Below are 19,493 nucleotides of genomic sequence, written 5' to 3' on the forward strand. Positions count from 1 at the left end.
TGACCGAGCGAGGTGGTGCAGTGGTTAGCACACTGGACTCACATTCGGGAGGACGACGGTTCAATCCCGTCTCCGGCCATCCTGATTTAGGTTTTCCGTGATTTCCCTAAATCGTTTCAGGCAAATGCCGGGATGGTTCCTTTGAAAGGGCACGGCCGATTTCCTTCCCAATCCTTCCCTAACCCAAGCTTGCACTCCGTTTCTAATGACCTCGTTGTCGACGAGACGTTAAACACTAACCACCACCACTACCATGAGCAAGGGAGTGATTGTCGCTGCAGGTACGCTGACCATCGGTAGCTAGGCTATATAGGAAGGATTTTTTGGTGTGAAAGGAATGACGACTATCACAATGCAGGAACTGTTAGTGGTTGGTGGGTTTAATGCAGGCAGAGGTTCAGATGGAGCTGCCAGAGAGATTGTGGTCAACATCTAGGAAGGTGGAATGCTGGGTTGAGGAAGACCACATGAAGTGAATGGGAGAGTAGATGTTGAGGTTGTCAAGGAACGAAGATATGGTGTCTTGTCCCAGAGTCCATATCATGAAGATATCATCAGTGAATCTGAACCAGACTAGATGTTTAATGTTTTTGATGGCTAGGAAGGTCTCCTCTTGATGGCCATTAAAAAGATTGGCATAGGAGGGTGGTATGCTGGTGCCCATCACTGTGTTGTCAAGTCATGTACCTTATCTTCAAATGAGAAGTAGTTGTGGATTAGAATAAAGTTAGTAAGGCGTATGAGGAATGAGGTTGTGGGTTTGGACTATGAAGGACATTGGGAAAGGTAGTGTTCTGTAGCGGTCACATCAAGTTTTTCGAGTAGGGATCCAGAAGGTAAAGAGGTGGGGGTGGTGAAGAGTCAGTGAAGGAAGTTGTTAATGTCTTTGACATGTGAGGATAGATTACAGGCAAATGATTGGAGGTGTTGGCTGATGGGAGCTGAAATTCTTTCAGTGGGGACACAATAATCAACCACAAAGGGGCATCCAGGACTGTTGGGGTTATGGATTTTGGGGACCATGTAGAAAGTGGGTGTGTGCGGTGTCCTAGGGTGAAGAGGGAAATGTATTCAGGAGTGATGTTTTGGGAAGGGCCTAAGGCTTTAAGCAGGGTTGGAGTTTGTATTGGACTTCCAGGATGAGATGACTTGTATAAATTATAGGTGGAGTAACCAGATAATTGGTGGAGGCCTTCTGCCAGCTAGTCAGTGCAACTCATAACAACAGCGGTGGAACTTTTGTGTGCAGGTAGTATGATTAGGTCAGGATTTGTTCTGAAGTTGTGTATGGCTGTTCTTTCTCCTTCTTCTTCCACTTAAAGGTAGCAATCCCTGCAAGGGAAGCACTTCTTTGCCACCAGTCCCTCCAACAAAAAGTGCCCTAATTCCAACATTGAACCTTGTCTCTTCCAGTTCATAACACCATCCAACCCTGATGCTCCCCACCACCCACTGGTCACCATCCAGGAATTCCTTACCTCCAACTTAGCCTCACATCCTTTCCTAGGTCCCTTCCTCAGGACACCAACCTTTCAGAAGAAGAAAGGACAGCCATACACAACCTCAAAACAAGTCCTGACCTAATGAGGTTCCACCACCATTGTTGTGAGTCATAGTGACTACCTGACAGAAGGCCTCCACCAGTTATCTGACTCCTTCACATACAAACTGCCAGAGTGCCTTAGGCCATTCCTAGAACATCTCCCCCAAATACAATTCCCTCCTCATCCCTATGACACCCCACACACACACCTTCTACATGCTCCCCAAAATCCACAACCCCAACAATCCTGGGTGCCTGTGACTGGTTATTGTGCCCCTACTGAAAGAATTTCAGCCCTCATTGACCAACACCTCCAATCAATTGCCTGTAATTTAGCCTCCCACCTGGGAGAGACCAACCACTTCCTTCACCGACTGTCCACCATCCCCACCCCATACAAAAGTCCAACTACCAACCTCCCACTAACCACACTATCCTGGAAACTCCCCATATACCGCTTAACACATCACACCTTTCAGGGTACTGAGGGCCTGGTCAGTAGTCCTATAACCTCTTACACACTATTAAATACATTTACCGGTATTACTACTACGCACATTACAATGGCACATTTCTTACCTCTATGTGCATTACAATGCCATACATACAATCACTTTCACTCTCCATCGTGGGTACCATATGCCTATTTATGATCCAGTGTACTGGGATCTGCAGTGCCAGGAGGTCGGATGGGTGGGCAGCTTTCCACCTGAGGTAGAATGAAGGGTGCACAGAACAGATTCAGGACTACTATGGTGTCAGGTATCATGACACTTAGAATCACTGCCATATGATGCTGTTCCTCCTGACACTGCTGCATATGCTGTAGCATCTGTTCTGCCAAAATATGCCTTTCTTGCATTCCTATGAGCTTGTTCAATGCAAGTACCATTAGTGGTTTGTCTGGCCTGTACAACAGTGGCTGTGTTATTTAACGTGGTAATCCTCATAACAGTGGCTAATGGTGGAATGTCAGTCCCATTATCTCTCATTCTATTTCATTATCTAATATCCCACTACTGCACAGTCCCAGTCACTTCACCCCTGCGAATCTGCCCTGCTCATAGCAGTTTGCTGCCGCCACTGTGGTGTCAAACATGAAGTAGATCCAGTGTAGCCTGTGTAGGGTTTAGGTTCTAGGGTGTCCCATGGGGAACTCTAGCCATCCGTTTTGATTACAAACAGCTGAACCTTGTTTGCCTGGTGTGTCCTAACCTCCATTGATATGCTACATGACATTATAGTGATAAATTCTGTTTACCAGGCTCCAAAACGAATCCCAGTAAAGACAGCGGCTGTTCTTGTATTTTCCATAACCCAATCACATATTATTCTGGTGAAATATTTGCTGGACTCAGTTGTCCGTATTCTGCATGATGAATGGCTTCCTGCACACTTGTCATTACCACTCGGGCATCCTATAATTTCAAATGGTTTCATTGCTTCTGGTAACCTTTGCAGTGGTATTTGCCTATAATTCGTGTCAACTCATTACGCATACTGTACACGATTCCTTCCTCCCATTCCACCAGTACCTTTCTGCTGAAGGCGTGTGATCATGTGCATCTGTCAGTACTTCACTCGTAAGCTTAGCTGGCACTCCCCTCACATGCCTCTAACCTAATTAGCATCCATAACAGTCACACATGCTGAACTGTATCCTTGTCGTGTATAGCTTACAGTTGGTGCCAGCATCTTGCACTGCCAATCACTCAACAATGGTGTGCCCAGTGTCTATACTGCTCGACCTTCCTGCTTAAACCACTTGTGTTTCAGCACTTTGTTTTTGGCTCATGTATCACTTCATAATCAAACTCGTTCAGCCTCATTTCCCACTTTGTCAGCTCACTAGAAGGGTCCTTAGACCCTAACAATCATTTCAGAGGTGCATGATCGGTCGCTGGCTTGAATTTTTTCCCATACAAATAGAACCGAAAGTGTGTAATTCTGCATATCAAGCTGAACATTTCCTTCTCTGTTGTCAAATAGTCCTTTCCTTCCGTATTGAGTTGCCTTGAAGTGTAAGCCACACGATGTTCTTTGCCATTCACCACCTGACTCAAAACACACTCTAATAACTGACTGGATGTATCACCATACAGTAAAAACTCCTCCTGATGGTCGGGGAAAATCAAAACTGGGCTCGAATTTATGCTTTCCTCAGTCCCTCAAATGTGGCTTGGAATTCTTCTGTCCACTCAAATTTCACGCCCTTTTTTAATATAAGGCTGAGCAACAAAGACTGAGACCAGTTTTTTCCTATAGCTCCTGTGATAGTATCCTGAATATTTGAAATTTGCATGTTTTTCCATGTAATGTCCATAGGTAGCAGCACACTCTTATCAGTAGGTTGGTAGTAATGCTCTATTTTCTATATGCTCTTTGCATTTCACATACCAAACAGTGGATGTGACATGAGAGGAGCAGTACAGCTCAATAAAATTGTGTGTTCGTTTAAACCATACAGCCACTGAAACTTACAAAATGCTGCCGCAAGCTTATGGTGAAGATGCACTACCTCATGCAAAAGTATTTAGGTGGTTCAAGGACTTCACAGAAGTCTGACCCATCTCTGTTACTTGCAAGCAGGGTCAGCCTGCTGTTTTCTGATTCTGCTGTGACTGAAGTCAACACCAACACAGCTGCTGTGATTGTCCACAAGGATCGACAGCCAACATTAAGTAACCTCAGTGAAGTGTTGAGAGTTTTATGTGCCAGTGTCTTGTTTATGATTATACATGATACTGTTACAGCAGCATACTATGTATCAGCATTGGATAAAATGAAGCATGTTGCAAGTAAACAACCAGAACTTTCTCGAAATGGCGAAGAATTCATCATGACAGTGCATGCCATCACTTCACAAATCAAGTCGCCGCGCAAGTTTTGGCTCAGTTAAACACTACATGTGTACCACATCTACCTTATAGCCCTGCTTGCAACCTGTGATTTTTTCCCCCCATTACTAATGACAGTTCTTTGACGCATTTGATGTGAGAACTCTGAAAGAGTGCTGAAGAAAAGTGAGATGGTTCTCAAGGACCTGACAAATGATGGCGTGCAAAAAGCGTTCAGAGACTGGCAGAGATGCTATAAAAATGAATTGAAGTAGCCATGAGTATTTTGAGAAAGATCATGTAAACGTTACAATGGAGTAAGAAACTGTATGGAAAAAAAAAGTTTTAGTCTGTATTGATCAGCCCTCATCATTGCATGAGTGGTCGTGCTGCATCTGCAAACTCCTTCACAAATTTTCTATAATAATTTGAGTGTCTCTGTAGCTCCTTACTCATCTTAGGAACTAGAAAATTCTGTGGCTATATCTTTACTCCTTCCCTGCTATTTGTATGGCGCAAATAACCCGCTTTCCCCAAGGCAAAATGACACTTCTCCAAGCTCAGTGTAAGTTGAGCAGCCCACTTCTTTTTAAAAAACCTGTCTCAAGTGTTGCATATGTTCATCAGTATCTCTCAAAAACACAATATATCATCGAGGTACACGAAATATTACCAATGTTTTAACCCCCTTAGTATCCTGTCCAACAATCACTGAAATGTTGCTGGGGCATTCTTTAATCTGAATTGCATCCTTTGGTATTGACAATGACACCAAGGAACTAAGAACACTCTTCAGTTGGTACTCCAGAACAATCTCTAACTGATGGTACTTGCTCCTTAAATCCGTGGTAGAGAAGTACCAGCACTGTCTCCATGGTAGCAGGTATGGGGTACACTTCAGTTACCATCTTATTGTGAAGATGATGATAGTCCCAGCAGAACCTAATATTTCTTGGTAGTGTCTGCTGACATTTTAAGGATGTAGTGCTCTCCTCTATTATTATTCCATTGGCTAATTGTTGGTTAACAAAATCCTCCATAATTAGCTGTAAATGCCAAGATACACGACGTGGTTTCTGGTACATCACTGCTTCATTTCGCATTGGAATTCAGTATTACATTATGGATGACACTGGCAATGGACCCTGAGGATAAAACAATCCTCAAGCTTCAGTAATAACTTCTCCCATCTCTATCCTTTCTGTCCCTCTAGATGCTCCATGTTGTTACATAATGAAGTTGTAGCGACAACCCGTGGCTGACCATGGTCAGTGTGTCCCAGTCGTCATCCTCCACCAGGATGGCCAAATTTGGTAGTAACAGCCCCTGAATTAGCTCTACTTCGTCGGCACCAAAATTATCCAAATTCACGGGTACCACTTTCCCATCATCCTCCTTCCCTTAACAAAACAAAGTGGTGCATCCAGTACATCATTCTCCTCTTGTAACTATGCTACATACAACATATCAACACCCAAAGCAATTTTCCAGGACACTCTGGCATTGTATCATGAGAACCAAGCCTTAAAAAGAGTGGTTCTCAGGGGTGGGATCGACTTTCTGGAACAGTCTATACAGCGATGTATGTTAAGGTCCAAGCCATTCACTCTGGTGGCCCCTCGTTTGGGAGTAATCAACAACAAAATCCAGAATTTAAATTAAGTTTAACTATTATGGCAGATAAATAAAAATAATTATATCCACATGCTAGAAGATTCAAAGTGGAAAAAGAAAGATAGGAAGAAAACACGAGCAATTAAAGAAGTTAAAACTGTGATTTAAATTGTGACAAGGGAATACAAATAAAAGAAAATGTGTGTCAACCAATTAATTGAATAAAAATTGTAATCAGTCATTTTGATAAAGGTTTTAAAATTAAAAAAAAATGTGCAATGTATCTGACAAGGTTCAAACTGACAACCTCTTGCATGTAAGGTCAGCATCTTAACCATTACACTGTACAACCAGCCTGTACATTGTTACTGTTTTAATCTTATAGAGCCTTACATGAAATTCCAAATTCTTTTTTGTCAGTTACTCTCAAACTGGTTCTTAACCTAATCACCATATAGATCATTTCAAAAAGTCAGTCCCACTATTGGGGACATCTTGTTACAGTTTTCGTATGCAGTTTAATTAATTTGATCCTTATGTTAATGAACATTGCAACACTAGTAACAGCATCCGCTAGCTGGAATGTTGTCACAGTTCCGCCTCGGGTCGCTGAATGTCAATTTTTATACCATGTTGATACAAAAAGTCCAGGATCATAGAGTAACCTTTGCTTACATGGGACACTACTTCCACACATTGTTCAAACCCAAGTTTCCCAACCTGAAAATTTAATACAAATGAACCCAATGTCCTTGCATCACTATCTCCCATCCCAAGCAACCTATAGTGTGGTGAGTTCAGTTGCTTCTGACGGATGAGGTCTGTCTTGCCACTGACATGTGCCCCTGCTCCTTACAATCCCTACCATAGGACATTCCACCTCTGCATTTGTATTTGCCACACCAAAATTTAACAGAAATGCAGCATGGCAGACTCGAGTTCCTTCTTGTGTTCAACGCTTTTCCATTTCCTGTTTCTACCTCTCTTACTGCTTCTGCTATCCCCTTGCTGGAATCAACCCTTTTTATGTCATTGAGGTTGCCAGTACTGCCTTTGGACATGCCCGGTTCATCCACATCTATAGCGATTCACATTAATATTGAACACTTCGCACTTATAAGATATCAATTTCTGTGAATTTTGTTGCCCACCAGACCACAGGGTAGAGGTCTTTTGAGGTACCTGTCCTAACCCTTCTCCATATATCAAGTGACAGGCCTCTGAGGAAGGCATCAAGTGCCTTATGCTGGGCTTCTTGAAGTATAATCTTATTTGCCTCGTTATCTCCCTTAACTCTCACTTTTGCACATTAATTTTATGTATAGTATATGCAAAAACTTCCACTGCTTTGTGTCTTTTTGTGACTTTACTTAATAGCTTACAGGAAAACCTCATGCTGTTATTTTTATACCCCTGTAGGAGGCCTTGACTCAATTGCTCAAATGTCTGTGCGTTTGTCAACTCCTCTGTACACTTAACAAAAGTTTTTGCTATCTCTGCTAACTGTAACATCATCACTTGTAACAGCTGAATATCTGACCAACCTCCCCTATCTGCCAACAATTTTAGGTTCTCCGGGAGCAAGACCACCATCTCAGTTGACCTAACAGAAAAGGGTGTGATTAAACTGATGGAGGCTGGATCTAAGGCTGTTGGACTGATGCTGACTGTTTATCTTTAATTGCAGTTTGCCCTATTAGATGTGTTTTACATGCTGTCACCTGTGCTACCACATCTAGTAATACCTGCAATGCCTCTCACTTGGAAACACCCTGTGCCCAGGACTCTACCATTGTGAAACCTTTATCTCCCAGACACAAATGCCACACAGTATTAGTTGACAACAATTTTTAACACTCAGAATTACAATCAATTTATACTCTATACCTCATCATCAACCAATTAGGTTCAGTACACTGCCTAGGAGTATGCCATAACAGTGACATTTAAACCGTTCTGCTGACACTCACTCTGCAGACGATGCACTAGAAGAGACATGTTAGCAGGTTCCGTGGTTTGACTAATGTAACTTTTTAAGTTCCGATGTGTTTCTTTCCTAGATACCATTTCTTCAGCATACAAAAGTAGAATCGGACAGTTTGTTCACTCACCCCACTGTGTAATGACACTGATGGCTTTGGTTGTGATGTTGTGCAGCATGGAAGTAGCTTTTAGTTTCGCCGACTACAGTGGACATTGGGCTGACAGGCCACTTGTGCACAAGACTAGGTGATAGTGGAGAATCGTGGCAAGGATCTGGCCAATGGTAGCTTAGTAAAATAACATTTAAAGTCAATCACTTTATTATAACTCGTGCAACTACACTTGTACATCACAGTGGGCTGACCACTCTCTTCTCATCATGTGGCAAGGTAGGGGCGTGCCACGTGGTATCAGCTAGGGCCCAGCCAGTATACTGTGACATACAAGGTGTGTGAGAAAGGTAATGAGACTGGTTTTTTATCTAACAAAGTTTTTATTTTTTTCAAACAATAATATTGCCCCTTTGGCAGCTATATGCCGGCAGAGTAGTTATTCCCAGTTGTGGTAGCGGTCCTGAAAGGCTTCATCCGGTAGAGCCTTTACTATGTCCGTCACATTCTTTTGGATCTTCTCTTGAGTCCAAAAATGGCATCCTTGAAGACATTTTTCAGTTTCAGGAAATAAGGAAATTGTGGGGACTCGGATTAGGAGAATAGGGGACTGTCGAACAACAAGAATGTCTTTTGAGATAAAAAATTCTGCGATGAAAATGACCATGTGACATGGGGCATTGTCATCCACTTGCCGGCAATGTCCAGTCTCACTCGATTCACTCTTTTCCTGACCCTTAGAAGGACATATTCATAAAATACTTTGTTGACAGTTTGTTGTGGAGGAACAAGTCTCTCAAGAACGGGATACATTCAATATTTCATCGGATTCTGAAGCAGAAGATCTTTCTGAGTGCAGGGTTGCCACAGGTTCTGAAAATTGGGGAATATCAAGGAATTTCAAAGATGACAGGGAAATTTGAAGAAGAAGAAGAAGAAGAAGAAGAAGAACACTGGAAAAATCTCGCCTCTGTCTCAGTAGATGAAGTGGTTTGTTTACTGAGGTGTCATGCATTGTCACTGGGTGGGTGCAGCTGAGTACATTCGCTGCTTCCCTACTCCCTCATTACTATTATTTCTCTCCTTCCCCTCAGATTGCAGTCAGTGCTGCCACCACTTCTTGCCATTAGCCTAGCAGCTGCCAACGAGAGGCAGAGAGGCATGAGGAGTGGTTTGTTCGGATCTGATTCTCAGAGACTGTAGATGCAGCAGCCGGAGACAGTGGTCATGTGCACGTGAGTTGTGTGTTCATCAACATGCTGTCTGTGGCTCATGAATAGCTGCCCACATGAGTGGATTTCGGCGACGGCCCAGAACCACAGGCCCACCAATGTGCAAGCCCTGCCCATTGGATCGAATTCCACCAATCTGCCCACAGGCTAAGTCTGTGTCTAGGTGTTGCATAATGATGCAGATTTTCATGGTTTATCCATGGATCCAGGACTGTGGTGTTTCTCCGCAGGCCAGAGTCCATGGGCAATGGATATCAGGAATTGCTACTTTCTCGCCGCAAGTACACTAAGCAGTGTGGCTTTTTATTGGCATTTTATTTGTTTCAGTGCATTATGACAGTTCAAAGTAGTTCATACCTTAGAAAGTATGGACAATAAGAAGAAACTTCAGTCACTGGTGGTTTGTACGCTATGTACTTATACAGGGTGTTACAAAAAGGTACGGCCAAACTTTCAGGAAACATTCCTCACACACAAATAAAGAAAAGATGTTATGTGGACATGTGTTCGGAAATGCTTAATTTCCATGTTAAGAGCTCATTTTAGTTTCGTCAGTATGTTCTTCCACCTACGCTCAATGGAGCACATTATCATGATTTCATACGAGATACTCTACCTGTGCTGCTAGAACATGTGTCTTTACAAGTACGACACAACATGGGGTTCATGCACGATGGAGCTCCTGCACATTTCAGTCGAAGTGTTTGTACACTTCTCAGCAACAGATTTGGTGACGGATGGATTGGTACAGGCGGACCAATTCCATGGCCTCCACGCTCTCCTGACCTCAACCCTCTTGACTTTCACTTATGGGGGCGTTTGAAAGCTCTTGTCTACGCAACCCCGGTACCAAATGTAGAGACTCTTCGTGCTCATATTGTGGAGGGCTGTGATACAATACGCCATTCTCCAGGGCTGCAGCAGCGCATCAGGGATTCCATGCGACGGAGTGTGGGTGCATGTATCCTCACTAACGGAGGACATTTTGAACATTTCCTGTAACAAAGTGTTTGAAGTCACGCTGGTATGTTCTGTTGCTGTGTGTTTCCATTCCATGATTAATGTGATTTGAAGAGAAGTAATAAAATGAGCTCTAACTGGAAAGTAAGCGTTTCCGGACACATGTCCACATAACATATTTTCTTTCTTTGTGTGTGAGGAATGTTTCCTGAAAGTTTGGTCATACCTTTTTGTAACACCCTGTATATTTCTAGAAAGAAATATCACACAATAGCTGTTAAATAATAAATATAACACAGTGGGTAATAACTGACAGTAGTGAACATAGTAGAACCAATATTCTATTGGCGGTCGCCTACAGTGTTGGTTTACACAATTCTTCACCATCTTATACACTTCTTTCAAGAGGCATATTCTTTTTGAAGGTTTTTTCTGAAATCAGTGAAGGTATTTTAAATCTGTGTTGTGACTCCAAGGAAACGCATATTTTTGTCGCTGATTGCGTTTCTTTGTATTGAAATAAAATAACATCAGTGGTTTTAAAGAAACACTTATACTATTTGAGTTGTTTTCTTCATCTAAAAACCATTCATAACAAAATGTGTTGATGTTAGTATTTAAATTTTTGGCTCACATCAGGAAATGCCATCTGCTTGCAAGTTTGTTTTTTAGATATCTCCTCATTTGCACTATTGTTTCTTGTACCATAGCTGCAAAGACTGATTGTCAACGTATGTCTTAACTTTCACTTTAGCTCTCCAAATTTGTTAGGGAAAAATGCTAAAACTTGTATGAAAATCAGGGAATTTCACTTGGGGAAACTTGTGGCGATCCTGTGAGTGAGGTTGACTTGCAATGTGTCCTCGGCCTTCCAAAAATGATTCGAAACAGCATAAAACTTGTGCTTTTGATAAGGAATGTCCTCCATAGGACTGTTTCAACTTTTTCAAGATCACATTCGTGGATTCCTCAAGTTTAACACAAAACTTGATGTCAGAAAGTTGCTCTAAATACCGCTGTTCCAGTTACGAATTGCACAGTGAAAACACAACTTCACTGATGGTGCTCTCATAAACCACATGACAGCTGTACAGAGCTAAAACTCAGACAGAGCACCTGGAAGGAATGAACACACTGGTTTACACAAGTAGAGCAACACAGTGTTGCCAGATTGCTCAGTGTTGTCAGTGTCATTACTTTTCTTCAAATACCATGTATGTGCCCCAGAATGCTGATACCCACTGGTCAACTAGCAGCACTAGAAGTGGTGGCACGAGATGCCACAGCTCCTGCACCAGCGTAGAAAGGAGAGCAGTTGTACCATCATGGTCATGACTCACTACCCCATGGGCAGGAGTTGACGTGCTGCGGGAGTGAATTGGGAAACAGCGCACCAGTGGAGGGACATCAAGTCCAAGGAGGAGGCTGAGGTACTACAAAGTGGTGCTGGAATGAGGAATGGTGGCAGAGTGGACTTGGGGTGACTATTTGCTTACCCATGGTGAGGTGGTGCTTGGCATAGCCCACTCGTCTTAGATCGACCAGACTATTAAAAAGGGATGGTTATCTACACAGAATAGTGATTCACTTGTTGTGCTAATGTATTGCTTCTGGTCACGTTCCTGACAACAGTTTAACTGCTTGCCTCATTCTGTAAGAATCCTGTTTTACTGCCATACTGGCAGGATTGTGGTGCCGGGCTTGGTCAGTCACACAATGCATAAACTGCCCTGTTGCTGTAATTGGCATGCTGACACACTGCACTGGGTACTTATGGGTTCTTCAATTGCTGCACTGCCTACTCTGCTGTTTCCAAAGTAACACCCAAAAAATAGTGGTAGCACTACACTGCTTATTCCTAATATATTTTTAATGTATATTCCACTTGATCATTAGTAATTAACTTGTGTATTGATGATATAATTTTTCTTTTTAGGTAAATAAGCACCGTGAAAATTTGCTGAATTACATATTATTTCTGCGAATAACCCCTTTTTTACCAAACTGGTTTATCAACATAGTTTCACCAGTGATAGGGGTCCCCATAGTTCCTTTCTGGCTGGGGACATTTTTGGGTAAGTATTGCCATCTTTATGAGATAGTGTAGAAAGTTATAATCAAGATGACTAACCATATTTCTAAGTGACAGATTAAAAACGTGTTTAATTCAATTCAGTGTTTGTGTAAATAGCTGAAATACTACTGTAATGCAAACGTAGCCACACAGTATTTATGTATAATAATCATTTTCTTAAAAATGAAATAATGTTGTACATAGACAGAATGTGCAAAATTAACTGATCTAACTAAGTTATGCATTTTATGTTAAAAGAATACTGACAGTACAGCTCTGATGGGGAGCATCAATATGAGCAGTTTGCTGGAGGGTACTAGAGACAACAATCAGGTGTTAAAACTGTAACAGTTTTGATTGCCCTATTCACAACAGTATATGGCACATATGAGGGTAGGCTTCTGTGATTGGAGTCCATGTTGATAATGTCTATGTGATAAAACTATTGATGTTTGGCCACTATTGAAGACAGTCTTTATGAGGATACACTAACAAAGGCTACATGCAGTAATAGCAAAAATTAGGTATTTTTATTAAATATGAAGCAGTCATACATCCAGAAGAATTTTATTGGAAAATGACAACTCACGTTTCCAAGATGGGTCATAGAGGTGCGACTGCACTTAGTCACTACACTGCTAACCAATCTTGTAATACAACTGCTTCCATTCTGTACCCAACTCATGTTTCGCAGTGGTTAGCACACTGGACTGATATTGTGGAGGACAATGGTTCAAATCTGCACCCGACAATCCTGATTTAGGTTTTCTGTGATTTCCCTAAATAACTCCAGGCAAATTCCAGAATGGGACCTTCAAAATGGTAAGGTTGATTTCCTTCCCCATCCTTTTATCATTCTGAGCTTATCTCCATCTCTGATGATGTCAATGTCAACGGAATTTGAACCCTAATCTTCTTTAACTCCTTTCTTCTTTCTGTAGACTATTTCATTTAATATAGATTTAATAAATATGTACATAATTTAAGAATTTTAATCTGGACTTATAGCAATTGCTATATCTCTAAAGTCGGTTTCTGTTAATATACTATTGTTTCTGCTTTGTATTCTGCATTTGACATTGTATTGAAGTTTATGAAAGAGTTGAGAGTTCCCTACAGTTTCCTATTGTAATTGCTCAGGCCCAAGAACTGTTAGCAAACTCAATAAATACTATCATATTTACCAGATTATCAGATGAAGTTTATCCCTCAAACCCTTCATCGGAAAAATACGGGGTTGTCTTACATTCTCGACTATTGCCATTGAGGTCAACATTTTTACATTATGTAGTAGGTTAAGGCAAGGATTGTCTCACTTTTACTGATTTAGCTTTTTCAGTCGAGGTCACATTCAAATTTCTTTTGAAGAATTTGGAGAGACTGGACAGGTGTTAGTGACACCAGCTTGGCTGAGGACCAGTCCAAATGTGAAGAAGAGGGTAGTGATTGGGTAGACCCATATTAGACTATAAAATATCTTTGTTAAATTATCATTTTTATAAAAGATGTTTTACAAAATCTTTGATGGTGTATTGTGGCTCTTTTCTCAGATCTTTAATAAAAGTTAGAGCATGATCCCAGCTTTTATTTTAAAAAATCTGTCAAAGAACTTTGACATTGTAAAACAGGCTGTAGCAAATTTCGTTGTGCTGCCTATCATGGGAATACGTATCACATACCTGGCTTTTTATGAACATCTACCATGTTTAAACTGTAGTTTACCTGAATCCATTTGTAGTTAGAATCGAATTTTGTGGCGTATGTACGTGTCCTATAGCAGTGGTGTAAATGCTAGCCAAGAGGTATGACAGGAATAAAAGGGGATGTGTCAGCGGCTAGTTCTATGCAACCAGTGAGAGAGCAGTAGGCAGACAACATGTTTGGAGGCAAGAGATGAAGGAATATTATCATATTTTAATGTCAGTATAGATGTGAAACTTGAACAATATTAGGAAAAGACTGGATTGCTACTAACTGTAAAGATGGTGCATTTGGTTGCAGACGGGATATTCCAACAAGGAATTTCCATTGTTGGATGTGATATTTGCTATGTATTTGAGAAAAAAAGGGTTATGTTTTCAGGTCCCACTGTAGCTACCACCACAGAAATTGCAACATATTTGAAAGAAACAACAAAATATTTGTGACAACTAGAATTATAAATTTTATTGACACCCATTTCACTCAAAGCAATTTAAGCTGCGTTGTTATGTCCTTCCCTAACCTCCATCTAAGAAGTTACAATGTGTTCAGAAGAAACAACCAGATATCCACGCCAACCAAGATTATAAATTTCATCGTTGCTGCTTGCATATATAAATACATTGCCTCTTTCCTCACCTTTCATTGGTTAGGTAAATTGGTCATTCCAGATAATGGTGGTGGTGGTGGTGGTGATAAAAATACAGTGTGTCCCACTCATACTTCCCTGATTTCAAGGACCCAGGAGAGAAAAACCACAGTAGATATGACAATGAAAAATGCACCACATTGTAGAGCATCTCAAAGAACTTATATTCCCATGTCAGAAGTGCCAAATATCACCACCAGAGTGCGGCACAGTTGCATGAAATGAAAATGGTGACTCCACAGCAGCGCACACATGCAGTAGTGTGGTTTGCAGAAACAATATCACTGATTACTGTGCAAAGAAATTATAGTCGTGTGTGTGAATGTGAGCCACTTGATGTGAAAACAATTAAGGAATGGTATAGGAAGTTTCTGGCAACAGGAAGTGTTCTGAAACATTCTGGCAACGCACTTTATGGAGTTTCAGAAGAGGCAGTGGAGGACATCAGACAAATGTTTCTCAGAATCCTATGTAAGTCAATTTGTCAAGCATTTAGGCAACATCACCAGCGTCTTCGTATGTGTGCTTACAAAGTGTAAATTTTGCAACATCTCACGCTGAACGACAAACCATGCCAACGACAATTTTCTGCAGATATGCTGCAGCGTGTTGATATGAATGCCAGCTCCCTGGAAAGATGTTTATTCTGAGATGAGGCAACCTTTCATCTATCAGGAAGGGTTAATAGGCATAATGTTCAGATTTGGGATTCGCAAAATCCGCACGTTGTCATTGAACATGTTCACGATAACCCTAAACTAAACGTCTGGTGCAGGCTAATGCATGACAGAATTGTTGGACTGTTCTTCTTTGCGGAACAAACAGTGAGTGGGTCAGTGTATCTGAACACGTTGGAGCAGTTTGTGTACCCTCACATACAAGACTTGCAACCCAACATCATTTTTCAACAAGATGGAGCTCCGCTGCATTGTTCAATGGCTGTTCGTAAGTTCGGATAGGAAATTTCGCAGTCGTTGGAACATACATGGAGAACCCATTGCCTGACCACCTCATTCACCTGACATTACACCGCTTGATTTCTTCATGTGGAGATTCGTGAAGGACCGTACTTATGTGACCAAAGTGGACGGTATTCCTACATTGCGATATCATATCACTAATGCGATTGCAACAATAACAGAGGAAATGTTACAAAGAACTTAACAAGAAATTGAATATAGACTTGATATTCTTGGTGCTACAAATTGTTGACATGTAGCGGTGTATTGATGATAAATAAATAAATTCTTTGAGATGCTCTACAATGTGGTGTATTTTTCATTGTTATACCTACGGTGGTTGTGGTGGTGGTTTTTTCCCCCTCCTCCTGGGTCTTCGAAATCAGGCGGCTTTGAGTGGGACACCCTGTAGTTATACTACAAATTGGCTTCATTCATTGTGAAACAAAATAGTTAGTGAAGATAAAACTAAAGTAAACTATTTCTTTTTGTTTATTCCATTTCTCCTTGTATTATCAGAATGTATACAATCAATAAATGGCATAATTTGAGAATAAGTATAATGTTAGCTGTTTTAGGTAGATACTTTATATCAGTAAAATAGTTGGCAGTTTTCATTAGTCGGAATAAGTTTAAAATAGTTTTCTCAAGGAGCCTCTTAAAATAAAATGTCATCTTATGTTCAGGATCGTCTTATACTCTGATAAATAAAGTATTTCACTTGTCATGAAATAATGTGGAGTCCTGAGTATAAAATAGTGATTGTGAGAACACGCAATATTTAAGCCAATGTGCTGAGCTGTGGACAGCTCGTGCTCTCCCTCTCCCCTCCCCCCCCCCCCCCCTCCCTCCCCCATGATGTGAGCAGCCCCAATTGGTATGAGCACAGCCTCAGATGTTTTTGGTGATGCATTAATCTTGTCTATGATAAATATTTTGAAAATTTCTTGTTTCAAATTTTATAGCAGATTAAAATGTGTTTTCAGGTGTGGCACCACCTTCTTTTGTGGCTATTCAGGCTGGCCAGACTTTATACAAGTTATCTGCCTCAAGTGATGCCTGGTCATGGACTTCAGTTATCCTATTAGCAGCTTTCGCTGTTCTCTCACTGGTGCCTGTCATCCTGAAGCAGCGATTAAGAGAGAAGCTTGAATAATTAAAACACATTCCAAATGGACATTTTATAATTGTGCTAGGTTGTCTTGTGGACAACCTGTACTTGGTGAAACATTTAAAGTGCACTGGTGCAGGAATTTCCGAATTCGATCTATGCATATATTTGTCTCCAAATATAAATTAGTTTCAACATTATTTATTTTTATTGTGTATTGTTGTTGTTGTTGTTGTGTTTAAAATGTGATATTATTGTTATGTTTTTATTTGAAGAATTTTAAGTGCCTTATGCAGTAAGAAAAGTCAACATTTTTTACATATGGTGACACACTTCTATACTGTATTCTGGGTGATACCAGCACTCTATTTTTGCAGATGATGGCAGTTATATGTCATCTTAATTTTTTTATTCTACTAGCCGTTTCTCAACTTTCAGTTCTTGCTTACAGACATTTACAATTACATACACAGCAGTATTTTAGTAAGATGCAGGTTACATTTCTGTTGACATAATTCAGTTTGCAGTAGTCTGTTAGTTGCACACTTTTGTGCTTTCATTTGAGAGCACTTGGTCAGTGATCACTGGCTCAGTACCTGTATTATATTGAAGACAGTATTATGATGAAATTTGTATTTGAGTACAAAACAAAGCAACTTTTCATTTACTTTTCTTCTGTTACATCAGAATTTTGTATTGACAACTTGAAATACTGTTATCAGTGATCTCCACGAAAAGGCCTTTCATTTGTCAAAATAAAAAAAAGATTGAGTGTGACTAATTCATGTTCTATAAAAAGTCTGGAACTCCTACACCTGTTCATATCCTCATCTTACCTAGTTTAAGCTTAGTGCAATTTAACAGAAAAAATGAATAGAAGTGTGTGTGTGTGTGTGTGTGTGTGTGTGTGTGTGTGTGTGTCTGGTGGTGGGAGAGAGGGCGGGGGGGGGGGGGGGGGCAGTGGGAGGAGGGACATCTCAGCATGAGAAGAATGCCTGGAGCAACTAACTACGCTATAGTGTAAAGGTGTAATGTAATTGGGTAGGTTTTGCAAAACTTCTTGTAGCAGCATGTTCAACTACTGTTGTGGACAATTGTGCCTCATATTCTTATGGGCTTTCAGATACTATATAATCTTTGTCTCTTGCATCAAAGAAATTAATCACCATGATTTTCCTTTTAAACAAATTCCTTAACCATTTAATTTTTCAGCACCTAAGTGCAATAGTGTTCGGAATGGTCACTTAATGGCATGAAGTTTCTCTTTGTTTGAAACATAGCTTCTTCTCACATCTACTTCTGTGTACTGTTCAGAAAGCAGTCATGCCCGTACCCAATTTTTTTGGGCTTGTAAAATGTATTATTTGTTTCTATGAATAAGCCCTGGAATCCTGAATTAGCATTCAGCTTCTGCCAGATAGTGTCATTAGGATTGCTTCTATTTTGCTGCTTAATTACCCAAAAAATAATTTTTGTATCTTAAATTTGCTGTCCAAAATGTTAATTATTGTTTCTAAGTGGCTAACATAAAGGCCTAACTGCAGGTAGAATGCAGCATTTTTTTCGCCATAGCGGCAGCAGTAAGGGGGGGGGGGGGGAGGGGGGGGGTGTTGGCAGGCTCTTCGCTGGGACCCAAATTAAGTGTCCCGCCTATTCAGCCCAGAAGTTGGAAATAGATTCCTGTACTTTTAAATGTAGGTACCAGCAGTTCTGGAATTTCACCTCCAGAAGGTGTGTATCGTCAAACCATTTCTTTACCTTGTAATTTTGTGAAGCTAATTATCTGTTTAATACAATTATATTTTATCAGCTATAATCATCAGACACTTCTTTTAAATGACCTAATGAAACAATACAACAACATGTGTTCTGCTGTTTATCTCTCTTACTTCAGTTTTGTTGACTATTATATTGACAGACTAGCTAAATATACAAAATAAAGACTGTTCATACCTTCACCTTTTTACAAATGTTATTCTTGAAAAGAAGTACATCAGTACACGTATATGTACATTGTGTAGATTCTTGAGTGCTCCCTGTTGTTCTGTTTTACTATCGTGGCAGGTCCTCTACAAACACAACACATTATTTCTTTTAATTATGCATTATACCACTTGCTCATGGAATGAGGAAAAATTAAAATTTTGTTGGTTGAAGAAAAACACCACAAAGTGATATTAGGCTACGAAAAAGTTGGAAGGTTGTTATTACTTCTGTTCTAGTATAAACTGCACTGTTAGTGTCTAACCATTCTAATAGTTAATCAGAGCTATATTGGGTGAGTATAAAAGTTCTTATTGTTTTGTTTTGTAATACATTATTTAGTTGTATGATAGCTGGAACCCTCTTTGCTTTGGTTATCAGTGGTCACATGCACAGAAATTATTTTTTTTAAATGACTGAATTTTTTTTACATCTAACATGAAGTTGAGCAAAACTAGCTTTAAGAAGTCACCCTATTTCGAAATAAAACACAACATTCATGCATATTGTAACTGTTAGCAGTAAAATAAACACAAATATGGAACATGAGACAAACCAAACACTTGCCTGTAGATGATTGGTATGTGCCACATAGATACACAGGACACATCAGAAAATCGTGCTAGTTTTTAAGCTATGGCATTGCTTTTTCCTAAAAACCACACACAGGAAAACATTAACTCCTTGACAGTTTCAACATCACAGGAATTACACTGCAGATTGAGCAGTTCCATCTA

The 19,493-nt window shown here is 40.4% G+C and overlaps 1 protein-coding gene and 1 non-coding gene across 3 annotated transcripts in view; both read left to right on the plus strand.

Moving 5' to 3' along the window:
• Window positions 1-17,554, plus strand: part of LOC126353802 (transmembrane protein 41B-like) — a 53,338-nt gene extending 35,784 nt beyond the window's left edge. For both annotated transcript variants that reach the window (XM_050002899.1, XM_050002898.1), the window contains exons 5-6: window positions 12,216-12,354; window positions 16,649-17,554. In XM_050002899.1, the coding sequence (XP_049858856.1) occupies window positions 12,216-12,354; window positions 16,649-16,818 (309 nt within the window). In that variant the 3' untranslated portion in view covers window positions 16,819-17,554. The remainder of the gene's footprint in view (window positions 1-12,215; window positions 12,355-16,648) is intronic.
• Trnav-cac (transfer RNA valine (anticodon CAC)) lies at window positions 7-79 on the plus strand. The gene has a single exon. It is a non-coding gene; the product is annotated as a tRNA-Val (tRNA).
• Window positions 17,555-19,493: the final 1,939 nt, after the last annotated feature.

This window comes from Schistocerca gregaria, chromosome 3, assembly GCF_023897955.1.
Source record: "Schistocerca gregaria isolate iqSchGreg1 chromosome 3, iqSchGreg1.2, whole genome shotgun sequence".
In the NCBI taxonomy this organism is placed as follows: Eukaryota; Metazoa; Arthropoda; class Insecta; order Orthoptera; family Acrididae; genus Schistocerca; species Schistocerca gregaria.